This window comes from Oncorhynchus clarkii, chromosome 2 (genome assembly GCF_045791955.1).
Source record: "Oncorhynchus clarkii lewisi isolate Uvic-CL-2024 chromosome 2, UVic_Ocla_1.0, whole genome shotgun sequence".
Lineage (NCBI taxonomy): Eukaryota > Metazoa > Chordata > Actinopteri > Salmoniformes > Salmonidae > Oncorhynchus > Oncorhynchus clarkii.
In genome coordinates, this window is record NC_092148.1 from 69,964,437 (window position 1) to 69,991,720 (window position 27,284).

A 27,284-nucleotide genomic window follows, 5' to 3' on the forward strand; every position below is an offset into this window, starting at 1 on the left:
GCCCACCTTCTCTCTTCCCCTACACCTGTAGTATTTTCATCCCTTCGCTGTGGTACGTTAGTTGCACCCGCACTAAAGCTACTACCAGGCTCAGCGCGTTCATTCTCGGGACAATTACGCACCAAATGCCCCTCTCTTCCACATCCAAAACATTTCATTGATTCAGTAGATGCATAGAAGACATAATCAAATCCATCAATCTTAAAACTAAACGCTAAATTCAGTTCATCTCCTTCCTTTTTTAAAATCATATGCACTTGTCTCCTATGAGACACGACATGTTTCAACAACGGAGATTTGCATCCAAAAAGAACCTTCTTTATTGTAGATACGATTTGACCATGGCGAGATAACTCTCGCTCTAACACTTCATCTCTAACAAATGGTGGCACGTTAGAAAGCATAACTTTCTTCGCCGGATTCATAAGCGGAAATACCGGCGTCTGTGTCTCCCGCAACACAACACCCCTCTCAACTATCTTATTCACCTTTTCAATTGAATCTAAGAATATCACTACAGCGCTATTCATCCTTGAGGCTGATTTAATGCTATCATACCCAATGATAGCACCCACAGCCAAGCTACATTCTTCCACTGAACACCCAGCCGCAGCAGGAATTTTTACTCCATGCCTCCGACTAAGTTTTTCAAACTCTACATTTCCGCGAGTGGCCATTGCAACCAGCCCCACCCGCTGGTTGTGCCCTCGCGAAAAACCAACCTCAAAGATCCCACCACCCCTATACGTGCTTATTGATAATTAAAACAATATACCCTTAAAACAACTAAACTAATCAATATATATATATATGTACATACCAAAACCCAATAGAGTGAAAAGAAATTCCATTCGCTCTCACAAACACTCTGCTTGACGACTCACTCCCAGCATGCACTCCGACGAGAGAGAGAGAGAGAGAGAGAGATGGAGAGAGAATGAGAGAGAGATGGAGAGAGAGAGAGAGAGAGAGAGGGGGAGAGAGAGAGAGAGAGAGAGAGAGAGAGAGAGAGAGAGAGAGAGAAAGAGAGAGAGAGCAAGAGCAAACAAAAGCAAAACAAACAAAACATTTGTTTATTTGGTTCTAAATGCTAGTTTTGTTGTGTCTGTGTGTGCACATGTTGGTGAATATACTAAACCCACAGTTCATCCCAAGCACCTTCTTTGATGAAGAGAAAACGACATTTAAAATAATGAGATTGATGGCTTCTAACGCCTTAATCACACCGACAGCGTCATTGCGCAAAATGCTATGCAACGCAGCGTTCCATTGGAAATGAATTTACTTCTGGTGTACCAAAATGCAATGATGCTGTCGGTGTGATCGAGGCGTTAGTGTTAAGTTGCATCATCATCATCAAACAAACACACACACATACACACACACACACAGATTGTTTGCTAACTCCGGCACTCTTATCTGGTTTTGGTAAACACAAACTCCATCATGTTTATCACAAAGTCATTTCGCTGATGAGGCTCTCAAATGCACAATATTTGTCTTCTTAAATGAATCACTTGAAATTGATGAGAGTGGATTCATCTGGAAATGGAACTAGTGTTTTATTCACCCTGCCTTTATCACTCTAATCAGAGACATTTAAAGGGATAGGCCTTCTCATACAAATGCTTTGATTCATTTAAATGCAAACAGTTAAAGTCAACCCTAATGCTGAATGCATGCTTCTGTCTCAGCACTATGCAGAATGTACACTGAAAAGCTGTCCTGTTATATATTAAACCTAGTTCCTCTCTCCCCTGTGTGCTCTAGAATGTCCTCTGACCATGGCGTCTCAGCTGGAGGGCTGTGCAGACCTCATCAAGGTGCTGAAGAGTGGAGGAGCTCACCTGGACTTCAGGACCCGAGACGGCATCACTGCACTGCACAAGGCTGTCCGCACCAAGAACCATACGGCCCTCATAGTGAGTACACACACGTACAAACACACGCACAAACACACGCACACACTTCTTTTTCTATCCTCAAAATAACCTAAAATTGATTTCCATTCAAAATCCTATGTTCCCTAACCCCTAACACCTAAACTAAACCTTAACCCTAATTGTAACCCTAAGCCTAATTGTAACCCTAAATCTAACCCCTAACACCTAACCTAACCCTTAACCCTAATTGTAACCCTAAGCCTAATTGTAACCCTAACCCTAAATCTAACCCCTAAACTAAACCTTAACCCTAATTGTAACCCTAAGCCTAATTGTAACCCTAACCCTAAATCTAACCCCTAAAACCTAAACTAAACCTTAACCCTAATTGTAACCCTAAGCCTAATTGTAACCCTAACCCTAAATCTAACCCCTAACACCTAACCTAACCCTTAACCCTAATTGTAACCCTAAGCCTAATTGTAACCCTAACCCTAAATCTAACCCCTAACACCTAAACTAAACCTTAACCCTAATTGTAACCCTAAGCCTAATTGTAACCCTAACCCTAAATCTAACCCCTAACACCTAACCTAACCCTTAACCCTAATTGTAACCCTAAGCCTAATTGTAACCCTAACCCTAACCCTAAATCTAACCCCTAACACCTAAACTAACCCTTAACCCTAATTGTAACCCTAAGCCTAATTGTAACCCTAACCCTAAATCTAACCCCTAACATCTAAACTAACCCTTAACCCTAATTGTAACCCTAAGCCTAATTGTAACCCTAACCCTAAATCTAACCCCTTAGCTAAAATAGCCTTTGTGCGAAACTGGGAAATGTCCCACGAGGAGAATGTTCCTTGTTTTACTATCCTCGTGGGGACTTTTGGGGATTGCAGGTCACCACAAAGATAGAAGAACTAGACCACACACACACACACACTCACTTTCTGCTTGTCATAAGTAAGAGTCTGACTCACATGATTTCCTCAGTGTGTATGTGGGTGCTAAGTACTCTCTTCCGAGACCTGACTGAAAAGATGCTTTTATTCAATGGGCTTCTTGTGCCCTCCCTGGCTCACTGGGTTATCATCTGCTTTGAGGAGGTTAGGTTGTTGTCTTTAATGAGTAGGCGTGTGCTCAGTGAATGGATGTGTATCATTACTGAATGCCTCTGATATGACTCATCATTGTTCTCATCCTGAGAGCTATAGCTGTAGTGCAGAAAAACCCATCATCTTAATGGACTACTCTATGTCCCTCTTTTTGATCTACATGAGTGCAGAATCCTATGATAGAAAAATGTAGATCCCACAAAGGAAATGGATAGTGTTTTCATACAGGGGTTTTTGTAGCTTCTGTTGGGATTGAAGTGAGTGTGTGCATTGTGTGTGTGTTCTCTAACTTTCCCTCTCGTTCTCTTTCTCTCTGCCAGACGTTGCTGGACCTGGGTGCGTCTCCTGACTATAAGGACAGTCGAGGGTTAAGTCCGCTCTATCACAGCTCTATGGTAGGAGGAGATCCCTACTGCTGTGAACTTCTGCTCCACGACCACGCTCAGGTGGGCTGTGTGGACGAGAACGGTTGGCAGGAGATACACCAGGTAAACACACACACACACACACCTGCCCGCAGTTGCTAATAACCCATATGGTAGAAAAATGACAAGATTATGTTTTAATACTGTTTATGCATCAAATAAGGTTCCTCAGTACTGTCTCATCTGTGTGTGGGACTTGGCGCTGGGGGCTTGGCGCTGGGGGCTTGGCGCTGGCAATTGATTTATGATGGCTTGGTGATAGAACCTACAGCTTGAGTTGGTGTTTGTGTATTATGAGGTACCAGGGAGGAGATGTCTCTGTTGTGGACGGTTGATGGGAGGAACCTTGACTTAGGGGCTAAACCATGATTTATTTGCAATAGGAACAGTCTTCACAGCAAATGCTATCTGGCTGGGGGATACTCCTTTCTCACATACAAATCCTAACCTTTTGACCCATTCCAGACATTTGTTGTTTGTCCTGAACATTCAGGAGGATGTACGTTGCTATACCCCAAATCTGCTCGTTGGGCTCTCAACGATTTACCAGCTCCATTATTGCAATTGTAATCAATAATAAAGATTGATTGTTTGAAGAAATAACAAAGTCGTTCTCACTTGGTTAGAATTTCCACCACACCCATCCACAAATGCCTAACTATATGTGATACAGTGAAAATCTGAGTCCTGCACCCGACCCTAACCTGCTAGACATCATTGATTATGTTATTTTCCCACCAGTCTAATTTAGTGCCTGGTCTTGTCCACAAACAGTATGTAAGTACGTGTTCCTGAGCATCTTATCTTTCAGTGATGGGGTCATAATATTTTGTCACTGAAACATTTGTAGGAAGAAACATAAGAAGCTTTGTTAATTACAACCGCATCTAGCAGCTACCGGTTCTATGAACCATCCCATCTCGCGATGCCATTTTCAAACCACATGGGTTTGTGAACTCTAGATTGGGAAACTCTGAGTTAGGCCCTAAAGTTTAGGCTTACGCACTAATGGCAGATAAAAGTAAACCACACAATATTTCATGTCCCTAAACCAACCCAATGGATATAACCGCGGGGATTGCAGGTTATGAGTCAACATGCTCATCACTAACACACACGGATACAGACGCAAACACACACACACACACACACACACACACACACACACACACACACGGGCACACACACACGGGCACACACACACGGGCACACACGGGCACACACACACGGGCACACACACACGGGCACACACACACGGGCACACACACACAGGCACACACACACACACACACACACTAACACACACACACACACACACACACACACACAGAGAGAGACTGCTGTTCCCAGACATAGACACTACTGTAGATCCAGACTGACATTTTGAGGAAACCTTCCGTTGATTAGGAAGACAATGTAGCGGAAGAGCAAAGCAGAACAAGTACAGTATTAATTTCCTAATTGGATGGGGCACCAAAGCACTGCAGACTTCATAAGGTTTTAAATGGAGGGAACAGGAGTACCACTACAGGGCTTGATAAAACTCTGCAGACCCTGTCATTATATAAACCATAAAGGACTGGAGCACTAGAACTCAGTCAACAGTACTGTGTCCACAGTGCTCTACTGTTCCCACCACTCTCTCTTCTACTCTACTCTCCACACCAGCATGTCTGGGGACATCCATGGTAATCCCCCCACCTGCTTGCCCTGTTCTTCCCTGCCACCATCTTCAGAGCACAGCCACCACAGAACTCAATGCAGGGTTAGCTTGGAGGCTACGAGACCTACAGCATAATCAGGCTAAACCAGGTGTTCCCAAACTTTTTTGGCGTGCGACCCCATTTTGATATCCAAGCATTGTCATGACCCCTCCATGTAAAAAAAAGGTGATGTGATCAATGGCCAATGTTTACTTTTTAAATTGGGGCTATGACAGTCTATAACAAATCAGTCTGAAAGTACTCAATCTGAAGGAAGAATGGTCTGAAATGACTGAAATGGATCAGAAAGGTATTGGGAAGTTCAAAACATCATCAAGACATTTTACATGATCTTCTGTGTAGAAAAGAACAACGTCATTGATGATGTTCTTTTTTCCCCAGTCTGATTTAGAGCCCGGTCTTGTCCTCTCTATTCTATGCATTATAGAGTGTAACAGGAAACCAGTCTGATTTAGAGCCCGGTCTTGTCCTCTCTATTCTATGCATTAGAGAGTGTAACAGGAAACCAGTCTGATTTAGAGCCCGGTCTTGTCCTCTCTATTCTATGCATTATAGAGTGTAACAGAAAACCAGTCTGATTTAGAGCCCGGTCTTGTCCTCTCTATTCTATGCATTATAGAGTGTAACAGGAAACCAGTGGTGGAAAAAGTAACCAATTGTCAAACTTGAGTAAAAGTAAAGATACCTTTGTAGAAAATGGCTCAAGTAAAGTTAAGTCTAAAAATATTTGTTTTCAAATATACTTAAGTATCAAAAGTAAGTCAAATTGCAAAAATATACTTAAGTATCAAAAGTAAAGGTATAAATAATTTCAAATTCCTTATATTAAGCAAACCAAAAGGCACAATGTTTTTGTTTTTTAAATTTACAGATAGCCAGGGGCACTCAGACATCATTTACAAACTAAGCATTTGTGCTTAGTGAGTCCTCCAGATCAGAGGCAGTAGGGATGACCAGGGATGTTCTCTGTTTAGTGAGTCCTCCAGATCAGAGGCAGTAGGGATGACCAGGGATGTGCTCTGTTTAGTGAGTCCACCAGATCAGAGGCAGTAGGGATGACCAGGGATGTTCTCTGTTTAGTGAGTCCTCCAGATCAGAGGCAGTAGGGATGACCAGGGATGTTCTCTGTTTAGTGAGTCCTCCAGATCAGAGGCAGTAGGGATGACCAGGGATGTTCTCTGTTTAGTGAGTCCTCCAGATCAGAGGCAGTAGTGATGACCAGGGATGTTCTCTGTTTAGTGAGTCCTCCAGATCAGAGACAGTAGGGATGACCAGGGATGTTCTCTGTTTAGTGAGTCCTCCAGATCAGAGGCAGTAGGGATGACCAGGGATGTTCTCTGCTTAGTGAGTCCTCCAGATCAGAGGCAGTAGGGATGACCAGGGATGTTCTCTGTTTAGTGAGTCCTCCAGGTCAGAGGCAGTAGGGATGACCAGGGATGTTCTCTGTTTAGTGAGTCCTCCAGATCAGAGGCAGTAGGGATGACCAGGGATGTTCTCTGTTTAGTGAGTCCTCCAGATCAGAGGCAGTAGGGATGACCAGGGATGTTGTCTGTTTAGTGAGTCCTCCAGATCAGAGGCAGTAGGGATGACCAGGGATGTTCTCTGTTTAGTGAGTCCTCCAGATCAGAGGCAGTAGGGATGACCAGGGATGTTCTCTGTTTAGTGAGTCCTCCAGATCAGAGGCAGTAGGGATGACCAGGGATGTTCTCTGTTTAGTGAGTCCTCCAGATCAGAGACAGTAGGGATGACCAGGGATGTTCTCTGTTTAGTGAGTCCTCCAGATCAGAGGCAGTAGGGATGACCAGGGATGTTCTCTGTTTAGTGAGTCCTCCAGATCAGAGGCAGTAGGGATGACCAGGGATGTTCTCTGTTTAGTGAGTCCTCCAGATCAGAGGCAGTAGTGATGACCAGGGATGTTCTCTGTTTAGTGAGTCCTCCAGATCAGAGGCAGTAGGGATGACCAGGGATGTTCTCTGTTTAGTGAGTCCTCCAGATCAGAGACAGTAGGGATGACCAGGGATGTTCTCTGTTTAGTGAGTCCTCCAGATCAGAGGCAGTAGGGATGACCAGGGATGTTCTCTGTTTAGTGAGTCCTCCAGTTCAGAGGCAGTAGGGATGACCAGGGATGTTCTCTGTTTAGTGAGTCCTCCAGATCAGAGGCAGTAGGGATGACCAGGGATGTTCTCTGTTTAGTGAGTCCTCCAGATCAGTGGCAGTAGGGATGACCAGGGATGTTCTCTGTTTATTGAGTCCTCCAGATCAGAGGCAGTAGTGATGACCAGGGATGTTCTCTTGATAAGTGAGTGAATTGGACCACTTTCCTGTCCTGCTAAACATTGAAAATGTAACAAGTACTTTTTTATGTCATTGAAAATGTATGGAGTTAAAAGTACATTATTTTCTTTAGGATACAATCCGAAAGAAGTAAAAGTAATAGTAGTCAATTAAAAGTATCAGCAGTCAAAAATATAAATAGTAAAGTACAGATACCTAAAAAAAACGACTAGTATTTTTACTTAATAAGTACTTTACACCACTGCAGAAAATTGCAGAAAAAATATAGTGTGCCTGAGAGTCTTATCTTTCAGTGATGGGGTTAGAATATTTGTAGCTTAAACCGTTCAAAAGATTTGTAGGAAGAAAACAGAGACTGCTTTTCCGAGTTTCTCTCGTGACCCCAAACTTAAATCTGGTGACCCCACATGAAGTCCCTAGTTTGGGATACTCTGGACTGAACTGACGGCTGCTGGTAAAATAAAGAGAGATGCCAAAGGAGTGTGCGAGAAAGAGTGTGTATTTTGAGAGGGGAACTCTCACCCAGTTTGAATGGGGTGGAGAGAAAGCCAGCACTAAGACTGGACCTACAGGCCAACTTTCCAGAGCCCTCCATTACTATACTCCAATCAGTTACCTTCCCTCTCCCCCCATGGTATTAGTATTCATTGTGTGTGTGTGTGTGTGTGTGTGTGTGTGTGTGTGTGTGTGTGTGTGTGTGTGTGTGTGTGTGTGTGTGTGTGTGTGTGTGTGTGTGTGTGTGAGAGAGAGAGAGAGAGAGAGAGAGAGAGAGAGAGAGAGAGAGATAGAGACAAGACAAAACAGAGAGGGAACAACAATTATAGTGCATGTGGGGGAGAGACAAAGAGAAGAAAACAGAGAAACGAAACTGTCTTTCTCAAATATCACACAGTGTATGATATCTCAATCACCCAAAATACCTCAATAACCCAAACTGGCATCCATGTGTCTCCACATACAGGCATGCCGTCATGGTCATGTTCAGCACTTGGAGCACCTGCTGTTTTACGGAGCCGACATGACTGCTCAGAACGCCTCTGGAAACACCGCCCTTCACGTCTGTGCCCTCTACAACCAGGTAACACACTGTATGGTCCATATTGGCGGGGAGGGTTGTGTGTGTGGGTAAGTAGTGGTGTAGAGGAGTTTGATAAATATGTGTGAGTGTGAATGCATCTGTGTGTTAAAGCTGCGATTTGAAACGTTGCTCTCACTTACTCTGTCAATATGTCCACTCAGGCAGTGTCTTGCTGCTTGAAGACTTTTGAGTGGACAGACTGGCAAACTGAATGTAACTGACTACAAAAAAAAACTACCTGTAGTCCTTTCGGTTACCAGAATTGTTTTTGTGACATTACTGAAACTTTTGAAAAACTAAATGATTACTTGTAGGATAACTAATAAATTAAAATCAAATCCAATTTTATTTGTCACATGTGCCGAGTACAACCGTGTAAATATATTACTTACAAGCCCTTAACCAACAATGCAGTTTTAAGAAAATAGAGTGATAGAATTATAAATAGAGAAAATATTTACTAAATAAACTAGTAAAAAATGTAATAAAAAAATAAATAAAAAAAATAACAATAATGAGGCTATATACAGGGGGTACCGGTACCGAGTCAATGTGACGGTCAGATCACGGTTCGCTCTGACCAGAGTGAAGCCGCCCGGCTCCACTTTTCTGTTCTGGACTCTGTCATCCAGCCAAGTCTCAGTAAATGCCAGCCTCCCGATATTCGTGTTGGAAGCGCAGATTCACTGACAACTCATCCGTTTTCCCCCTCAGTGACTGGGCATTAATCAGCAAGGTGGTGTGTAAAGGGGAGTTTGTTCTTCATTTTTTAAAGTCTTTGTCTGATTCCCCCGCGTTTTCCACGTTTGCATTTGGGTTTGTGATCCACTCGCAGACAATCAGGTATTAGATGGGCCATTGGGATATCCATCGCGTTCGTATTTGAGTTGCATTGTAGTAATTGGATTCCGCTGCCAGCAGCGTTTTCATTATTTAGTCCGTTCGTAGCGGGTATGAACACCATCAACAAGATCAGTCCAACACCCCACCACTGTAAATCCATGGTTGGCAGAATGTTTGTTAACTAAGTGTACAAATTAAAAACATAAGATAACGTCACACACACTGCAGGTCGCAACAGAGCCGCGCCCCTCCTCTATTCTGGCAAGGTAGACGGAGAGGTTGTTGTCCTGGCAGCACACTGCCAAGTCTCTAACCTCCTCCCTATAGGTTGTCTCATCACTGTTGGTGATCAGGCCGATCACCGTTGTGTAGTCAGCAAACTTAATGATGGTGTTGGAGTTGTGCTTGGCCACGCTATCGTGGGTGAACAGGGAGTACAGGAGGGGACTAAGCACACACACCTTAGGGGCCAGGGTGCTGAGGATCAGCTTGGCAGATGTGTTGTTGCCTACCCTTACCACCTTGGGGCGGCACGTCAGGAAGTCCAGGATCCAGTTGCAGAGGGAGGTGTTTTATCCTAGGGTCCTTAGCTTAGTGATGAACTTTGTTGGCACTATGGTATTGAACGCTGAGCTGTAGTCAATGAACATTATCCTCACATAGGTGTTCCTTTTGTCCAGGTGGGAAAGGGCAGTGTGGAGTGCGATTGAGATTGTGTCATCTGTGGATCTGTTGGTGTGGTATGCAAATTGGAGTGGGTCTAGTGTTTCTGGAATGATGTTATTGATGTGAGCCATAACCAGCCTTTCAAAGCACTTCACGACGTGAGTGCTATGGGGCGGTAGTCATTTAGGTAGGTTGCTTTTGCTTTCTTGGGCACAGGGACTATGATGGTCTGTTTGAAACATGTAGTTACATTGCAGACTCGGTCAAGGAGAAGTTGAAAATGTCAGTGAAGTCACTTCCCAATTGGTTCACGCATGCTCCGTCTGGCCCCTCGGCCTTGGGAATGTTGACCTGTTTTAAGGTCTTGCTCACACTGGCTACATAGAGCATGATCACACCGGAACAGCTGTTGCTCTCATGCATGCTTCAGTGTTGCTTCCCCAAAGCAAGCATTAAAGGTATTTAGCCCATCTGGTAGGCTCGCGTCTGAGTTTCCCTTTTTGGTCTGTAATAGTTTGCAAGCCCTGCCACATCTGACGAGCGTCAGAGCTGGTGTAGTATGATTCATTCTTAATCCTGTATTGACGCTTTGCCTGTTTGATGGTTCATCTGAGTGCATAGCAAAGACTATCTTATAAGCGTCCGGATTAGTGTCCCGCTCCATGAAAGTGGCAGCTCTAGCCTTTAGCTCGGTGCGGATGTTGCCTGTAATCCATGGCTTCTTTTTGGGGTATGTACATACGGTCACTGTGTGGATGACGTCATCGATGCACTTATTGATAAAGCCGGTGACTGAGGTGGTATATTCTTCAATGCCATTGGATGAATCCCAGAACATATTCCAGTCTGTGCTAGCAAACAATCCTGTAGCATAGCATCCGCGTCATCTGTTAAGCAGGAATCAGGAGGATAGAATTATGGTCAGATTTGCCAACTGGAGGGTGAGGGAGAACTTTGTACACATCTCTGTGTGTGGAGTAAAGGTGGTCTAGAGTTTTTCTTCCTCTGGCTGCACATGTGACATGCTGTTAGAAATGAGGTAAAACTGATTTAAGTTTGCCTGCATTAAAGTCTAGGAGCACCACTTCTGCATGAGCATTTTCTTGTTTGCCATGGCCTTATACAGCTTATTAACTGTGGTCTTAGTACCAGCATCAGTTTGTGGTGGTAAATAGACGGCTATGAAAATTATAGATGAAAACTCTCTTGGTAGATAGAGTGGTCTACAGCTTATCATGAGGTATTCCACCTCAGGCGAGCAATACCTCGAGACCATAATATTAAACACCAGCTGTTGTTTACAAATGGACACACAACCCCACCCCCCGTCTTACCGGATGTAGCTGTTCTGTCCTACCGATGCACGGAAAACCCAGCCTTGTAAATGATCTGTGTTGTCGTTCAGCCACGACTCAGCCATGACGAAACATAAGATATTACAGTTTTTAATGTCTCGTTGGTAGGATGGTCTCAAACAGAGCTCATCCATTTTATTCTCCAGTGATTGCACAATGACTAATAGAATGGATGACAGAGGCGAGTTACCCACTCGCTGACAAATTTTCACAAGGCACCCTGACCTCCGCCCCCTGTATTTTCTTATTTTCTTCATGCGAATGACGGGGATTTGGGCCTTGTCCTGGAGCAAAATTATATCCATCGCGTCTGACTCATTAAAGAAAAAATCTTCATCCAGTTCGAGGTGAGTAATCGCTGTTCTGATATCCAGAAGCTATTTTCGGTCATAAGAGATCTTAGCATAAACAGTATGTACAAAATAAGTTACAAACTATGCGAGAAAAAAAAACACACAAAATAGCACAATTGGTTAGGAGCCCGTAAAACGGCGGCCATCCCCTCTGGCGCCATTCTTCTTATCCAAAAAGGTTGTTTGCGGAAAAAATACTTTGACACCTTTCTGTTTTCTCAATGACATGCAAATCTGCATTGAGAAAAGGTGCACGTTTGAGTTTGTTCACACCTGAGCGAGTCTGACCACAAGTAAGCAATGAGCTCAATCAGTTCTCCATGACAACAAAAATATAAACCACAAAGTAAGCTAATAAGTCCTTAGTCTTTGGGTTATGTTTAGGTAAAACAATTAGTCTAATCTATATTTCCAAGTCCTATTCTTGAAAATCCTAGTGGTATTTTATCAATTTTAATGACTGGAAATCTGACAGACTTCTGTTTTTATTGTAAAGATATAGCCTAATTGTTTTATTATCTGTATTGAAGTAGAAAGCAATAGGTTAGAAACCTACATAACCCATAAAGTAAAATGCAACATGCATTTATCGACAGCTATGTAAACTCTAACATTGATTTATCCTGCAATAGATGTCGTTCATTTGGTAATATTAATTTGTGTCTTCTTAAGGGGAAAGTAATCCAAAAGCAACTGAAAGTAATCAGATTAGGTTACTGAGTTTGGGGGTCATCCAACAGGTATGTTACTGGTTGCAATTTTGGACTGGTAATTAGTAACTGTAACAGATTACATTTAGAAAGTAACCTACCCAACCCTGGTAGCGAGCAAGTGAGAGATACGATTGATAAGATCAAGTGAGAGAATGAGACATTGAGTGCTGGGATTGGGAACTGAGGTTTAAGTGACTCATTGAAAAGCCATGGCTCAGGTGCTGAGAGCCGAGTGCTACTGAGTTGTGGGGTTGTTTCCCACATGGGCCACATCTACTGAATATGACTTTGTATAAAAATGTGTTGCTAAGATTTCTGTCTGTGAAATGCACATACATGTACATGTGACACACACATGCACGCTGACCTGTTTCAAAGGCTCTAGAACACTGAGTGCACATGCACACAAAAGTATGTCTGAGGGGGGTTAGAGGATGAGAATATCAATACTTAATCTAGAGTACTGTTTGTAACACATCCACGTGACTATGTTCTACTACTGCCTGAAGAGGGAGGGAGGGATGGAGGAGCAACGAAGGGAAAAAGGGAGAGAGAAAAAAAGAGGGATAACTTTTGTTTTGGTTTTAGGGAAGTTAGATTATTAACTGGTGCATTTAAGACATAAAATGCCATAAAGTGGCATGATGCAAATGGTAGCCTTAAAGAACACAGATTTTAACTTGAGTCATGCTAATGAATATTCATGGTCAAATGAACAATTTTGGGGAAAATGTTTTGCTCCTCCCCATCATAGACACTGTCTCTGCGGTGTCCTATTGTCAGACAGGTTTCATCCCTCCAGTGTTTAGAGATCCAGGAGGCCACCGCTGGGCAGATCGATCACAGCGACAGAGCTTCTGAGTGGGGCTTAAGGGACTGAACATGGGGGGCGTCTGCATGATGATTCATGAATCAACAGAGAGACACACATTCAGTGACAGAGATCCATATGAGAGAGATGAAGAGGGAAAGGATATGGAGTGAGAAAGACAGTTAGTGGGATAGAGGGTAAAGGAAAGGAGAGAACCAATCAAAGGAGACAGGGAAGAAAACATTTGGATAAAAGAGAAGTATATGACAGACCGCTTCCAGATTGATGTATCAATTAAGAGACAGTTAGTGAGAAGTAGACTGGTTAATGAGCAGAGAAGACTGGTTAATGAACAGATTAGACTGGTTAATGAGCAGAGAAGACTGGTTAATGAGCAGAGAAAACTGGTTAATGAACAGATTAGACTGGTTAATGAACAGAGTAGACTGGTTAATGAACAGAATAGACTGGTTAATGAACAGATTAGACTGGTTAATGAACAGAGTAGACTGGTTAATGAACAGAATAGACTGGTTAATGAACAGATTAGACTGGTTAATGAACAGATTAGACTGGTTAATGAACAGAATAGACTGGATAATGAACAGAATAGACTGGTTAATGAACAGATTAGACTGGTTAATGGACAGAATAGACTGGTTAATGAACAGATTAGACTGGTTAATGAACAGAATAGACTGGTTAATGAACAGAGTAGACTGGTTAATGAACAGATTAGACTGGTTAATGAACAGAGTAGACTGGTTAATGAACAGAATAGACTGGTTAATGAACATATTAGACTGGTTAATGAACAGATTAGACTGGTTAATGAACAGAGTAGACTGGTTAATGAACAGAATAGACTGGTTAATGAACAGATTAGACTGGTTAATGAACAGACTAGACTGGTTAATGAACAGATTAGACTGGTTAATGAACAGATTAGACTGGTTAATGAACAGATTAGACTGGTTAATGAACAGAATAGACTGGTTAATGAACAGATTAGACTGGTTAATGAACAGATTAGACTGGTTAATGAACAGAATAGACTGGTTAGTGAACAGAATAGACTGGTTAATGAACAGATTAGACTGGTTAATGAACAGAGTAGACTGGATAATGAACAGATTAGACTGGTTAATGAACAGAATAGACTGGTTAATGAACAGAGTAGACTGGTTAATGAACAGATTAGACTGGTTAATGAACAGAATAGACTGGTTAATGAACAGATTAGACTGGTTAATGAACAGATTAGACTGGTTAATGAACAGAATAGACTGGTTAGTGAACAGAATAGACTGGTTAATGACACCACTAGAGAGTGGGGGTCGAGGGAACAGTGGGGTGGGAAGCTCAGGGGGGTGGGAGGCCAGTGGGGAGGACCCCCTCATTGTTTAGGGGAGTGATGGAGCAGAGACACAACAAACGTAGAATTGGATAACAGGAACACAGATGCTAACCTCTGAATCATGCCAATTAATAAAGTGGAGCCTATGGGATAATAATGATGACAGAAACCTATGACTTTGTATTTTGAATTTCATGGTCACTAATTGAGATTTGTTGTTGGAAGTAGATTCACAAATATGTCATTTCTTTTTGCAAGCTTTTCATCATGATGTGTGAAAAATGTAACAACGGTCGCAAACTGGTAACTTGGCATTTGAATACATTCAATAAGATTTGCAAGCATAATTTATTTTCAGAATTATCAGAATTAAGTCCATTTACTACTATGAATTTTCAGCTGTGAATCACTTGCAGATTTTTTTATCGGTGCACGCTTGGAGTTCTGTTGTCACATTACCAAGAGATTCATAATAACGTTTTATACATTTGTAGAAAGAGATTTGCGAGTAAACAATTAGTTTGAGCAACTCTAGGGGCAGGACCGTTTACTCCTGACCAATCAGCCAAAACCACAGCCGCATACTGCTGCAACCATGGATGGAGGGTCCATCAATCAAATTTTATGAAGTAGCTTGAAAACAAAGAGAAGTCATTTCTACAAAGTAACGATGTTACTTACTGTTGTGAATGAGCCTATACAATTTAACCTGATGACTTCTCCAGTCCCCAGACAGAACTCTGGTAACACTGAAACAAGAAAGATCAAGAAGTGGAAGAAGAACATGAAGAGTCCTCAACCGCAAGCAGCTAGAGAGCAGCAAAACACACTCAAGGGCAGGGGGGAAGTGACAGGTATACAGATGTTCCTCTGCTGTGGGGCCATCTTATATGGCGAAACCCCCTTCAAACTCAAGCCCTGGGATGGAGCTGGTGGAGTTGCTTGATGGCACGTGGGCCATGGAGCAGATGACACCACAGAATGTCGTCACATATGAAGGAAACAATGTGTTACCGAACACTGTGTAGACATCATATGTAAAGGAGACAATGTATTTTGTGTAACTTTGCTTAGATGTCACGTGTATGGGTGAGGGTGTGTTGTGTGGCTGTAGTCAAGGGAGTTATGGGCTTGGGCAAAACTACATAAATACCAATGTAAAATATCAGGAAAGGAGATTTGGGGAAAGACAGATCAGGAGCTGATTGATCGATAAGAGAAATGACTGTGCCTCGTCAACCTGGCTAAGGCTTTCGACTCTGTCAATCACAACATTTTTATTGGCAGACTCAACAGCCTTGGTTTCTCAAATGATTGCCTCGCTTGGTTCACCAACTACTTCTCCGATAGAGGTCAGTATGTCAAATCGGAGGGCCTGTTTTCCGGACCTCTCTATGGGGGTGCCACAGGGTTCAATTCTCGGGCCGACTCTCTTCTCTGTATACATCAATGATGTCGCTCTTGCTGCTGGTGATTCTCTGATCCACCTCTATGCAGACGACACCATTCTGTATACCTCTGGCCCTTCGTTGGACACTGTGTTAACTAACCTCCAGATGAGCTTCAATGCCATACAACTCTCCTTCCCTGGCCTCCAACTGCTCTTAAATGCAAATAAAACTAAATGCATGCTCTTCAACCGATCGCTGTCCGTACCTGCCCACCCGTCCAGCATCATCACTACTCTGAACGGTTCTGACTTAGAATATGTGGACAACTACAAATACCTAGGTGTCTGGTTAGACTGTAAACTCTCCTTCCAGACTCACATTAAACATCTCCAATCCAAAATGAAATTAGAATCGGCTTCCTATTTCGCAAAAAAGCATCCTTCACTAATGCTGCCAAACATACCCTCGTAAAACTGACCATCCTATCGATCCTTGACTTTGGCAATATCATTTACAAAATAGCCTCCAACACTCTACTCAGCCAACTGGATGCAGTCTATCACAGTGCCATCTGTTTTGTCACCAAAGCCCCATATACTACCCACCACTGCGACCTGTATGATCTCGTTGGCTGGCCCTCGCTTCATACTCGTCGCCAAACCCACTGGCTCCAGGTTATCTACAAGTCTCTGCTAGGCAAAGCCCCACCTTATCTCAGCTCACTGGTCACCATAGCAGCACCCACCCGTAGCACGCGCTCCAGCAGGTATATCTCACTGGTCACCCCCAAAGCCAATTCTTCATTTGGCCGCCTCTCCTTCCAGTCCTCTGCTGCCAATGACTGGAACGAACTGAAAAAAATTCTGAAGCTGGAGACTCTTACCTCCCTCACTAGCTTTAAGCACCAGCTGTCAGAGCAGCTCACAGATCACTGCACCTCATCTATAAATAGCCCATCCAATCTACCTCATCCCCATACGATATTTATTTATCTTGCTCCTTTGCACCCCAGTATCTCAACTTGCATATTCATCTTCTGCACATCCTACCATTCCAGTGTTTAATTGCTATATTGTAATTACTTTGCCACCATGGTCTATTTATTGCCTTACCTCTCTTATCCTACCTCATTTGCACATGCTATATATATATTTTTCTACTGTATTATTGATTGTATGTTTGTTTATAATGCTTCTGCATTATAATTGCTATATAACAAATCTATAAAATCCATCAGTTGTGAAACCAAAAGAGAAGTGTTACTGGTTTTCATTAACTATACTAAACACAAATATAAAGTGTTGTTCCCATGTTTCATGAGCTAAAATAAAATATCCCAGAAATTGTCCACATACACAAAAAGCGTATTTCCCTCAAATTGTGTGCACAAATTTGTTTACAGCCCTGTTAGTGAGCATTTCTCATTTTACAAGATAATCCAGCAACCTGACAGGTGTGGCATATCAAGAAGCTGAATAAACAGCATGGTCGTTACATAGGTGCACCTTGTGCTGGGGGAAAATAAAAGGCCACTTTAAAATGTGCAGTTTTATCACACAACACAATGCCACAGATGTCTCAAGTTTTGAGGGTGTGTGCAATTGGCATGCTGATTGCAGTCCATTAATTGGCATGCTGAATGCAGTCCATTAATTGGCATGCTGAATGCAGTGTTAATTTCTTTACTGTTAGCAGCCTCCGGCATCATTTTAGAGACTTTGGTGTTACGTCCAACTCGGCCTTACAACCGCAGACCTCGTGTAACCACGCCAGCCCAGGACCTCCACATCTGGCTTCTTCCCCTGCGGGATTATCGGAGACCAACCACCCGTAGAGCTGATGAAACTGAGGACCATTTCTGTCTGTATTAAATCCCTTTTGTGGGGAAAACTCATTTTGATTGGATTGGCCTGGCTCCCCAGTGGGTGGGCCTTTTGGAGGCCCGTGGCCAGACCGTATTGTGGGCTCGAGTAGGAAAACAAAGGGGAGCTTGAGGGTTACTATGTAAAAAGCACGCTAAAGGAGCACTGGGTGTCTATAGTTTCTCTTCTACCCAGATGAAGTGCTGAACCCCTGCTTTCAGTTAAGAGTTCATCTTAATTCATTTTAACTGAAACCCTATACCCAGGACTTAGCGAGTGTGTCCGGTCAATTAGATAGGGAAGACCAGGAGTTTGAGATTTTGGCGCACTTATATTAAATAGTTTAACCCTGTCTTGGAACGTGTCTTGTGTGAACGGCAAGAAATCACACAGTAAGAGCCACACCACGTAATAAAATAGGACAGAGCGGACTATGAATAAATAATGGATTGCTTGTTGGTGTTGTACATAAAAATAGCCCCCACTGTCGTGTAGTATACCGTGTCACAAACTACCCCTGAAGTAGGAATGTCACGCTCGTCGTTGGAAGCATACTCGGACCAAAGCACAGCGGGATCTGGGTTCCACATATTTATTGAAGTGGAACTTTGAACAAGACAAAATAAAGAAACAGCGAAACGAGATGTAAATGAAGTGCTCAAAGGTAATAACACAAAAACAAGATCCCACAAAACACAGTGGGGAAATGGCTGCCTAAATATGATCCCCAATCAGAGACAACGATAAACAGCTGCCTCTGATTGGGAACCATACCAGGCCAACATAGAACTAAACAACCTAGATAGGAACACCCCCCCTAGTCACACCCCAACCTAACCAAAATAGAGAATAAAAAGGCTCTCTATGGTCAGGGCGTGACAAGGAAGGAGTGAGCTAACCTCTGTGGCAAGGAGGGATAGACCAAGAGGGGTGACCCGGTTGATAAAGTGGAGCTTAGGGCTCCACTGCTATCTCAGCTCAGGGTAGGAAAAAACAGGGAGGCCGCCTCACCGGGAAAGAGGCTCATTCAGCGGGATAATCCATGCCTAAAACGTGTAGTGGGAGTTGACCCACCCTGTGAGGTCAAGAGAAAGGGAAGGGAAAGGGGGATTCTAGTCAGTTGTACAACTAAATGCATTCAACTGAAATGTGTCAGAAGATCCACAAGCAAAGACTACCCTCGCATGAATGAAGATAGTAGGTCCGTCAGGGAGGCGGCCCGTACCAGTCACCTCGACATTGCTTCTCCGTGCAAAGTACTAGAATAAAACTACTTGAAGGTAATCATCTATTTTATATGTGTACATCCATTTTTGGGATTAAAGGCATGACAGTAGTTTAACATGTAAAATATAATGGTACATTTAAATTGACAGCAGCTAATGTTAGCTACTGTACTTAACTAGCTTTACTATCAACTGGCTAGCTTCATCAGACAGCTTTAGATGCAAAGGGAAACAAATATATTATTTGCTAGTTAACCATCTGATTGATAAAGTTGAGATAAATGCCATTTGCTAGCTAGCTAAATGTAAAGTTGTTATTGGAGTTTATTCACAACAATTGATATAACTAGATCCACACATGTTATTCTCTATAATGCAAAATTGTAAGCGTGTAACTTGGGAAGCTTATTCAATAATACAGACGTGGGTGATTTCTGTCCTTGAACTGTGTTCAATTTTGTTCTCCAATTTCAGATCACAGTAGTTGAATGAGGTGTTAGTGAAGTACTGTAACAAAAACCTGTGGCTGTCATGACTTCAACTTACTTAATACAGGTACCATGTCATTTTGTTAATCTATGCTGGTTTGTCATCTGATTTCCAGGAGCCTGACAGAGATACGGGCCTTCGGAAGGTATTCAAACCCCTGACTTTTTCCACATTTTGTTACTTATTCAAAAATTTATTAAATTGCTTTTTCCCCTATCAATCTACATACAACACCCCATAAAGACAAAGCAAAACCGATTTTTTGAATGTTTTGTTAATTTATTTTTAAAAACGAACTGAAATATGACATTTACATAAGTATTCAAAACCTTTACTCAGTACTTTGTTGAAGCACCTTTGGCAGTGATTACATCATCGAGTCTTCTGGGGTTTCTCCCATTCTTCTCGGCAGATGCTCTCAAGCTCTGTCAGCTTTGCTGCACAGCTATTTTCAGTTCTCTCCAGAGATGTTAGATCGGGTTCAAGTCCAGGCTCTGGCTGGGCCACTCAAGGACATTCAGAGACTTGTCCCGAAGCCACTCCTGCATTGTCTTGGCTGTGTACTTAGGGTTGTTGTCCTGTTGGAAGGTGAACCTTCACTCCAGTCTGAGGTCCTGAGTGCTTTGAAGCAGGTTTTCATCAAGGATCTCTCTGTACTTGGCTCCGTTCATCTTTTCTTCGATCCTGACTAGTCTTCCAGTCCCTGCTGCTGAAAAACATCCCCACAGCATGATGCTGCCACCGCCATGCTTCACCGTAAAGATGGTGCCAGATTTTCTCCACATGTGACCCTTGGCATTCAAGCCAAAGAGTCTTGGTTTCATCAGACCAGAGTTTCCATGGTCTGAGACTCTTTAGGTGCCTTTTGGCAAACTTCAAGCGGGCTGTCATGTGCCTTTTACTGAAGAGTGGCTGAAGAGTGACTTTACTGAAGAGTGCTGCATAGATAGATGGTTGTCCTTCTGAAAGGTTCTCCCTTCTCCCCGATTACTCAGTTTGGCCGGTCGGCCAGCTGTAGGAAGAGTCTTGGTGGTTCCAAACTTCTTCCATTTAAGAATGATGGAGACCCCTGTACTCTTGGGGACAGTCAATGCTGCGGCTATTTTTTTGTACCCTTCCCCAGGTCTGTGCCTTGACACAATCCTGTCTCGGAGCTCTACGGACAATTCCTTCAACCTCATGGCTTGGTTTTTGCTCTGACACGCACTGTCAACTGTTGGACTTTCCAAATCATGCCCAATCAATTGAATTTACCACAGGTGGACTCCAATCAAGTTGTAGAAACATCTCAAGGATGATCAATGGAAACAGGATGCACCGGAGCTCAACTTTGAGTCTCATAGCAAAGGCTCTGAATACTTATGTATATAAAGTCTTTCTGTGTTTTATTTTTAACACATTTGCAAAAATGTCTAAACACCTGTTTTCACTTTGTCAATATGGGGTATTGTGTGTAGATTGCTAAGGAAAATGCTTCATTTAATCAATTTTAAAATAAGGCTGTAATGTAACAAAATGTTTAAAAAGTCAAGGGGTCTGAATAATTTCCGAATGCACTGTAGATACAACCATAGTCCAAGGCAGGAGTGGGCAGGAAATGTCCCTACATCCACGCTGAGGCCTGCTACAGGCAGGTACATGGAGCACTCCATGTCAGTGTCAGTAAGTAATGCATTTTTTATTTAAATATACAGTGGGGAGAACAAGCATTTGATACAGTGCCGATTTTGCAGGTTTTCCTACATTACAAAGCATGTAGAGGTCAAATTTTTATCATAGGTACACTTCAACTGTGAGAGGCGGAATCTAAAACAAAAATCCAGAAAATCACATTGTATGATTTTTAAGTAATTAATTTGCATTTAATTGCATGACATAAGTTTTTGATCACCTACCAACCAGTAAGAATTCCGTCTCTCACAGACCTGTTAGTTTTTCTTTAAGAAGCCCTCCTGTTCTCCACTCATTACCTGTATTAACTGCACCTGTTTGAACTCGTTACCTGTATAAAAGACACCTGTCCACACACTCAATCAAACAGACTCCAACCTCTCCACAATGGCCAAGACCAGAGAGCTGTGTAAGGACATCAGGGATAAAATTGTAGACCTGCACAAGGCTGGGATGGGCTACAGGACAATAGGCAAGCAGCTTGATGAGAAGGCAACAACTGTTGGCGCAATTATTAGAAAATGGAAGAAGTTCAAGATGACGGTCAATCAACCTCGGTCTGGGGCTCCATGCAAGATCTCACCTCGTGGGGCATCAATGATCATGAGGAAGGTGAGGGATCAGCCCAGACCTACACGGCAGGACCTGGTCAATGACCTGAAGAGAGCTGGGACCACAGTCTCAAAGAAAACCATTAGTAACACACTACACCATCATGGATTAAAATCCTGCAGCGCACGCAAGGTCCCCCTGCTCAAGCCAGCGCATGTCCAGGCCCGTCTGAAGTTTGCCAATGACCATCTGGATGATCCCGAGGAGGAATGGGAGAAGGTCATGTGGTGATGAGACAAAAATAGGGTTTTTTGGTTTAAACTCCACTCGCCGTGTTTGGATGAAGACGAAGGATGAGTACAACCCCAAAAACACCATCCCAACCGTGAACGACTGCACCCTATTGAGGGGAGGATGGATGGGGCCATGTATCGCGAGATCTTGGCCAACAACCTCCTTCCCTCAGTAAGAGCATTGAAGATGGGTCATGGCTGGGTCTTCCAGCATGACAACGACCCGAAACACACAGCCAGGGCAACTAAGGAGTGGCTCCATAAGAAGCATCTCAAGGTCCTGGAGTGGCCTAGCCAGTCTCCAGACCTGAACCAAATAGAAAATCTTTGGAGGGAGCTGAAAGTCTGTATTGCCCAGCGACAGCCCCGAAACCTGAAGGATCTGGAGAAGGTCTGTATGGAGGAGTGGGCCAAAATCCCTGCTGCAGTGTGTGCAAACCTGGTCAAGAACTACAGGAAACGTATGATCTCTGTAATTGCAAACAAAGGTTTCTGTACCAAATATTAAGTTCTGCTTTTCTGATGTATCAAATACTTATGTCATGCAATAAAATGCAAATTAATTACAAAAAAATCATGCAATGGGATTTTCTGGATTTTTGTTTTAGATTCCGTCTCTCACAGTTGAAGTGTACCTATGATAACAATTACAGACCTCTACATGCTTTGTAAGTAGGAAAACCTGCAAAATCAGCAGTGTATCAAATAATTGTTCTCCCCACTGTATATAATACTCCACTCATAGTGGAGAAGCCCTATGCATCATAAACCTGTCTACTCCTGGAGTAACTCACTGTCAGAGATTCATTAGATGATGATTTGGCAGGAGGCCCTGGGCCAATGGGAGGTCAGGGGTGAGGGCTTAGGGGGAGTGAGAGGGAAGTTAGACATAAAGACTCAACTTGAACCACAGAACCCGTTTTTAATTGGTTGAAGGATAGTCTGCAACTTTCCTGATGGACAGCCCAACACAACCCTCTCCCCCAACACACACTTCCCTTTGAAAGTTGCTGTGTCTTTTACGCATCCATTTCTGATTGGAAGGCACCCATACAGTCCTCAATAATCAACAATGGATTCAGTACCTCTTTCAATTGCATTCAGTACCTCTATTAATCTCTCTACATGTGTTACAGAGGGAATATTCCAGAGCCTTCTGACCAACTGCTGGAGATCTCTCCAGAACAGATAAGTAAGCTCTGCTGGTGGTAATATACTTTATGCACTATGTAAACCTCATTCACTATGGCTGACTGTCTGTGTTATGACATGTAGCATATTGTCCAGGGCCATTGGTTGGATTTTCTGTACTCACTCCAAAACTCATGCTATTTCCTCTCACTAAAAGTCTCCAGAAAAACGAACGCGTCCATCCCCCTATCCCCAGGTGAGTCTACTGGGCCATGGAACTCTAGAGCAGCACATTAAAAAAACCTGCCCCCCTGTTGCCAACCATTCAGCAGACAGTTCCCTGAGGAAGGATGTAACTCTCAAGGACAATGGACAAATTTGGTGGATGATCACCAAACGGAATAAAGTTTTGTATAAACTACTCATGTTTGTTTTTTAAAAGTTGTTGCAAAACAATACATTTTTCAGCCTGTTTTTCAAATGTTTTACTAACTACTATGCTAACTTAAACATCTAACAACATGCAGACTTTCTCCATCAAGAAAACACCTGGTGCTTATGACTCAAAGGTCTAAAATAAATGCAAGTCTCATGTTCAGGGTGAATACATTCTGATTCATGTATATAAGACATCATACAGGTGCACCAAGTACCATATATATCCCAGACAAGCCTGAAGAATAGGACAAATAGACAAGTGAATGTAAGTCTGCTCTTGTGTCTGTAGCAATTTGCATGAATGAGTGGTAACATAAGATACATGTTGGCGTGTTAAATGGTTACGAGACATTGATAAGGAGACTCTAGCTGCAGTGTCAGGTAAGGTACCAGTAAAGGCCCTAGTATTCAGTCAGGCATCTGGAAGCAGATGTCACCATCCAGGCCCATGCCACAGCATGCAGAGGCCCGATTGTGAGATGACAATAAATACATTATGTACCTTTCATCACTAAAGCCGTGTTAGCATTTACTGCACATGTTTCTAAACAATCCAACCATTTTGTTATTGATATAAATGGGCAATTCACATACAATAAAGTTCATGAGCATTGACTATAATACCTCTAGGGTCCTGTGGTTGTCTGGCAGCATTTCTGCTTTCTAGTTATCTTACTCCCTCTCCACCTGAAATGCAATAACAACAAAAGCATGAATAACAATAAGCCTAGTCAGTCAGTAATTTTCTAACTTGGCTAAATTAAAAGCACTAATGTAAATGTGCACAAGTCTACTCAGCCAAATTATACCAAAACAATACAGACTATTTGCAGGAGGGGCATATTCCTGTCACCAATTAATCAATAAACTGGCAGTGGAACGAAGTTCTCAAAACTCAATAACAAGTCTTTAAAATATAGCTAGCAAATATATATATATATATATATATTTCTAGAAATCGAACATTGATGATGTTGGGAATTTTTCCCATAGCAGTTTCAATTCAACTTAGCTAACTAGCTACATGTTGACAGCTATATAATTAAGCAATAAGGCCAGAGGGGGTGTGGTATATGGACAATATACCACGGCTAAGGGATGTTCTTAGGCACGACACAAGGCAGAGTGCTAGAACACAGCCCTTAGCTCTGGTATATTGGCCATATATCAAAACCCCCGAGGTGCCTTATTGCTATTATAAACTGGTTACCAATGTAATTAGAACAGTAAAAATAACTGTTTTGTCATACCCATGGTATACCATGGCTTTCAGCCAATCAGCATTCAGGGCTCGAACCAACCAGTTTATAATCTCAGTGCAAGAGGCGTCACTGGTTCGATTCCAGGCTGTGTCACATCCAGCCGTGGTTGGGAGTCCCATAGGGCGGTGCACAATTGGCCCAGCGTCGTCCGGGTTTGGCCGGGGTAGGCCGTTATTGTAAATAACTGGCTTGCCTAGTTAAATAAAGGTTAAAATAAAATATAAAAATATATAATGGTATTCATATCAACTTTATCAATCAGATAGTTAACTAGCAAATATATTTGTTTTCCCCTAGCATCTAAAGCTGCCTGATAAATCTAACGTTAGCCAGTTGATAGTAAAGCTAGGATAAATTTCAGAAGCCAGCTAGCTAAAGTTAATTTAGCTGCAGCCAATAGATTTCCTCTGAAATGTATCACTTATTTTTCACATGATAAACATATTACTGTCATGCCTTTTCACAAAACATGTATGCACACATAATAAAGAGATGATTACCTTCAAGTAGACTGTTTTATTCTAGTACTTTAGGCCGAGTAACGTTAATAATGTTACTTTGTAAAAATGACTTCTCCTCTTCAAGCTATTTCCTGAGATTTGATTGATGGAGCAATCCATCCAATGGTTGCAGCAATTAGGCGGCTGTGGTTTTGGCTGATTGGTCAGGAGTAAAAAAGGTCCTGCCCCTATTGCTGCTCAAACCAGTATTCATTACTTGCGAATCTCTTTCTAAAAATGTACTAAACTTTCTACAATCTTACGAATCTCTTGGTAGTGTGACAACAGTGACAGAACCCAAGCGTGGACTTATAAAATAAATGATGCTTGCAAATCTTATTGAATGTATTCAAATGTGAAGTTACAAGTTTGCGACCGTTGTTACATTTTTCACACATCATGATACAAGCTTGCAAACACGTTTGCAAATCTTACTTCCAACCACGAATCTCAATGTGAGACCACGAAATTCACTATACGAACTGGTTCTGTGAGCATTATTATCCAGGAGCCCAGGTGGAATCAGGCACCTGTCAGACAAGAACATATTGGAAATGTGATTGTATCTTACATTCTTTTGACAATGGAACCCTCTATAAAGCTGTTGAATTCTGTATTTAAAACTGAGTCTCCTGAATGATTCATCCATTTAGTAAAATGCAGAGCTTTTAGATTGCTTTTAGCGACGGTACTTTGGGGGAACTCTACTCCTCTGGAGTTGACCTGCTGATGTTCAGTGTATATCTTGGTAAAGAAACGTGGAGAGGAAGTCTGCTCGATTCTTAATGGTTTCCTGTAATATCACTATGGCTGCAAGCAGGAAGACAGATGTCCCTCTCTATAATTGGTCTCCTGGAGCGTTTGTGCATTTGTGTGTGTGTGTGTGTGTGTGCGTTTGTGTGTGAGTGTATATGTGTGTATACTGTATGTATGTGTGTGTTGTTGTAAATTGAGAGGCAGCAGTTGATGCATAGGTTTTCTACTGCCATTCATTTCCCCATTCCAAATAAAAAGAGCATGCACACACACATACAAATCAAATCAAATGTATTTATATAGCCCTTCGTACATCAGCTGATATCTCAAAGTGCTGTATAGAAACCCAGCCTAAAACCCCAAACAGCAAGCAATGCAGGTGTAGAAGCACGGTGGCTAGGAAAAACTCCCTAGAAAGGCCAAAACCTAGGAAGAAACCTAGAGAGGAACCAGGCTATGAGGGGTGGCCAGTCCTCTTCTGGCTGTGCTGGGTGGAGATTATAACAGAACATGGCCAAGATGTTCAAATGTTCATAAATGACCAGCATGGTCAAATAATAATAATCACAGTAGTTGTCGAGGGTGCAGCAAGTCAGCACCTCAGGAGTAAATGTCAGCTGGCTTTTCATAGCCGATCATTAAGAGTATCTCTACCACTCCGGCTGTCTCTAGAGAGTTGAAAACAGCAGGTCTGGGACAGGTATACACACACTGAACAACCACTGCCTCTCTTTCTCTCCATCCCATAATTCCCTTCTCTCTGTTTCTCCACTCACCTCTCTCTCTCTGTTTCTCCACTCATCTCTCTCTCTCTGTTTCTCCACTCATCTCTCTCTCCCTGTTCCTGCTTTATCACCCCCTGTCTCTCATGTCTCACCCCTGTCAGCCTTCTTCTCTTTAATGGATACTTTCTCATTCCCAGTAGATTATCCTGCTACTGCTAGAGACTCCTGCCTAAGGGAGAACAAAACACTAACACACACACACACACACACACAAACACACACACACACACCACACACAACACACACCACACAACACACACACACCACACACACACAACGCACAACACACACACAGCCCACCTCT

General features: G+C 42.6%; 1 protein-coding gene across 1 annotated transcript in view; it reads left to right on the top strand.

Moving 5' to 3' along the window:
* LOC139373057 (SH3 and multiple ankyrin repeat domains protein 3-like) overlaps nt 1–27,284 on the top strand; it is a 380,732-nt gene that overhangs the window by 230,620 nt on the left and 122,828 nt on the right. The window contains exons 6-8 of the mRNA XM_071113096.1: nt 1,771–1,922; nt 3,325–3,492; nt 8,410–8,526. Of these exons, the coding sequence (XP_070969197.1) occupies nt 1,771–1,922; nt 3,325–3,492; nt 8,410–8,526 (437 nt within the window). The remainder of the gene's footprint in view (nt 1–1,770; nt 1,923–3,324; nt 3,493–8,409; nt 8,527–27,284) is intronic.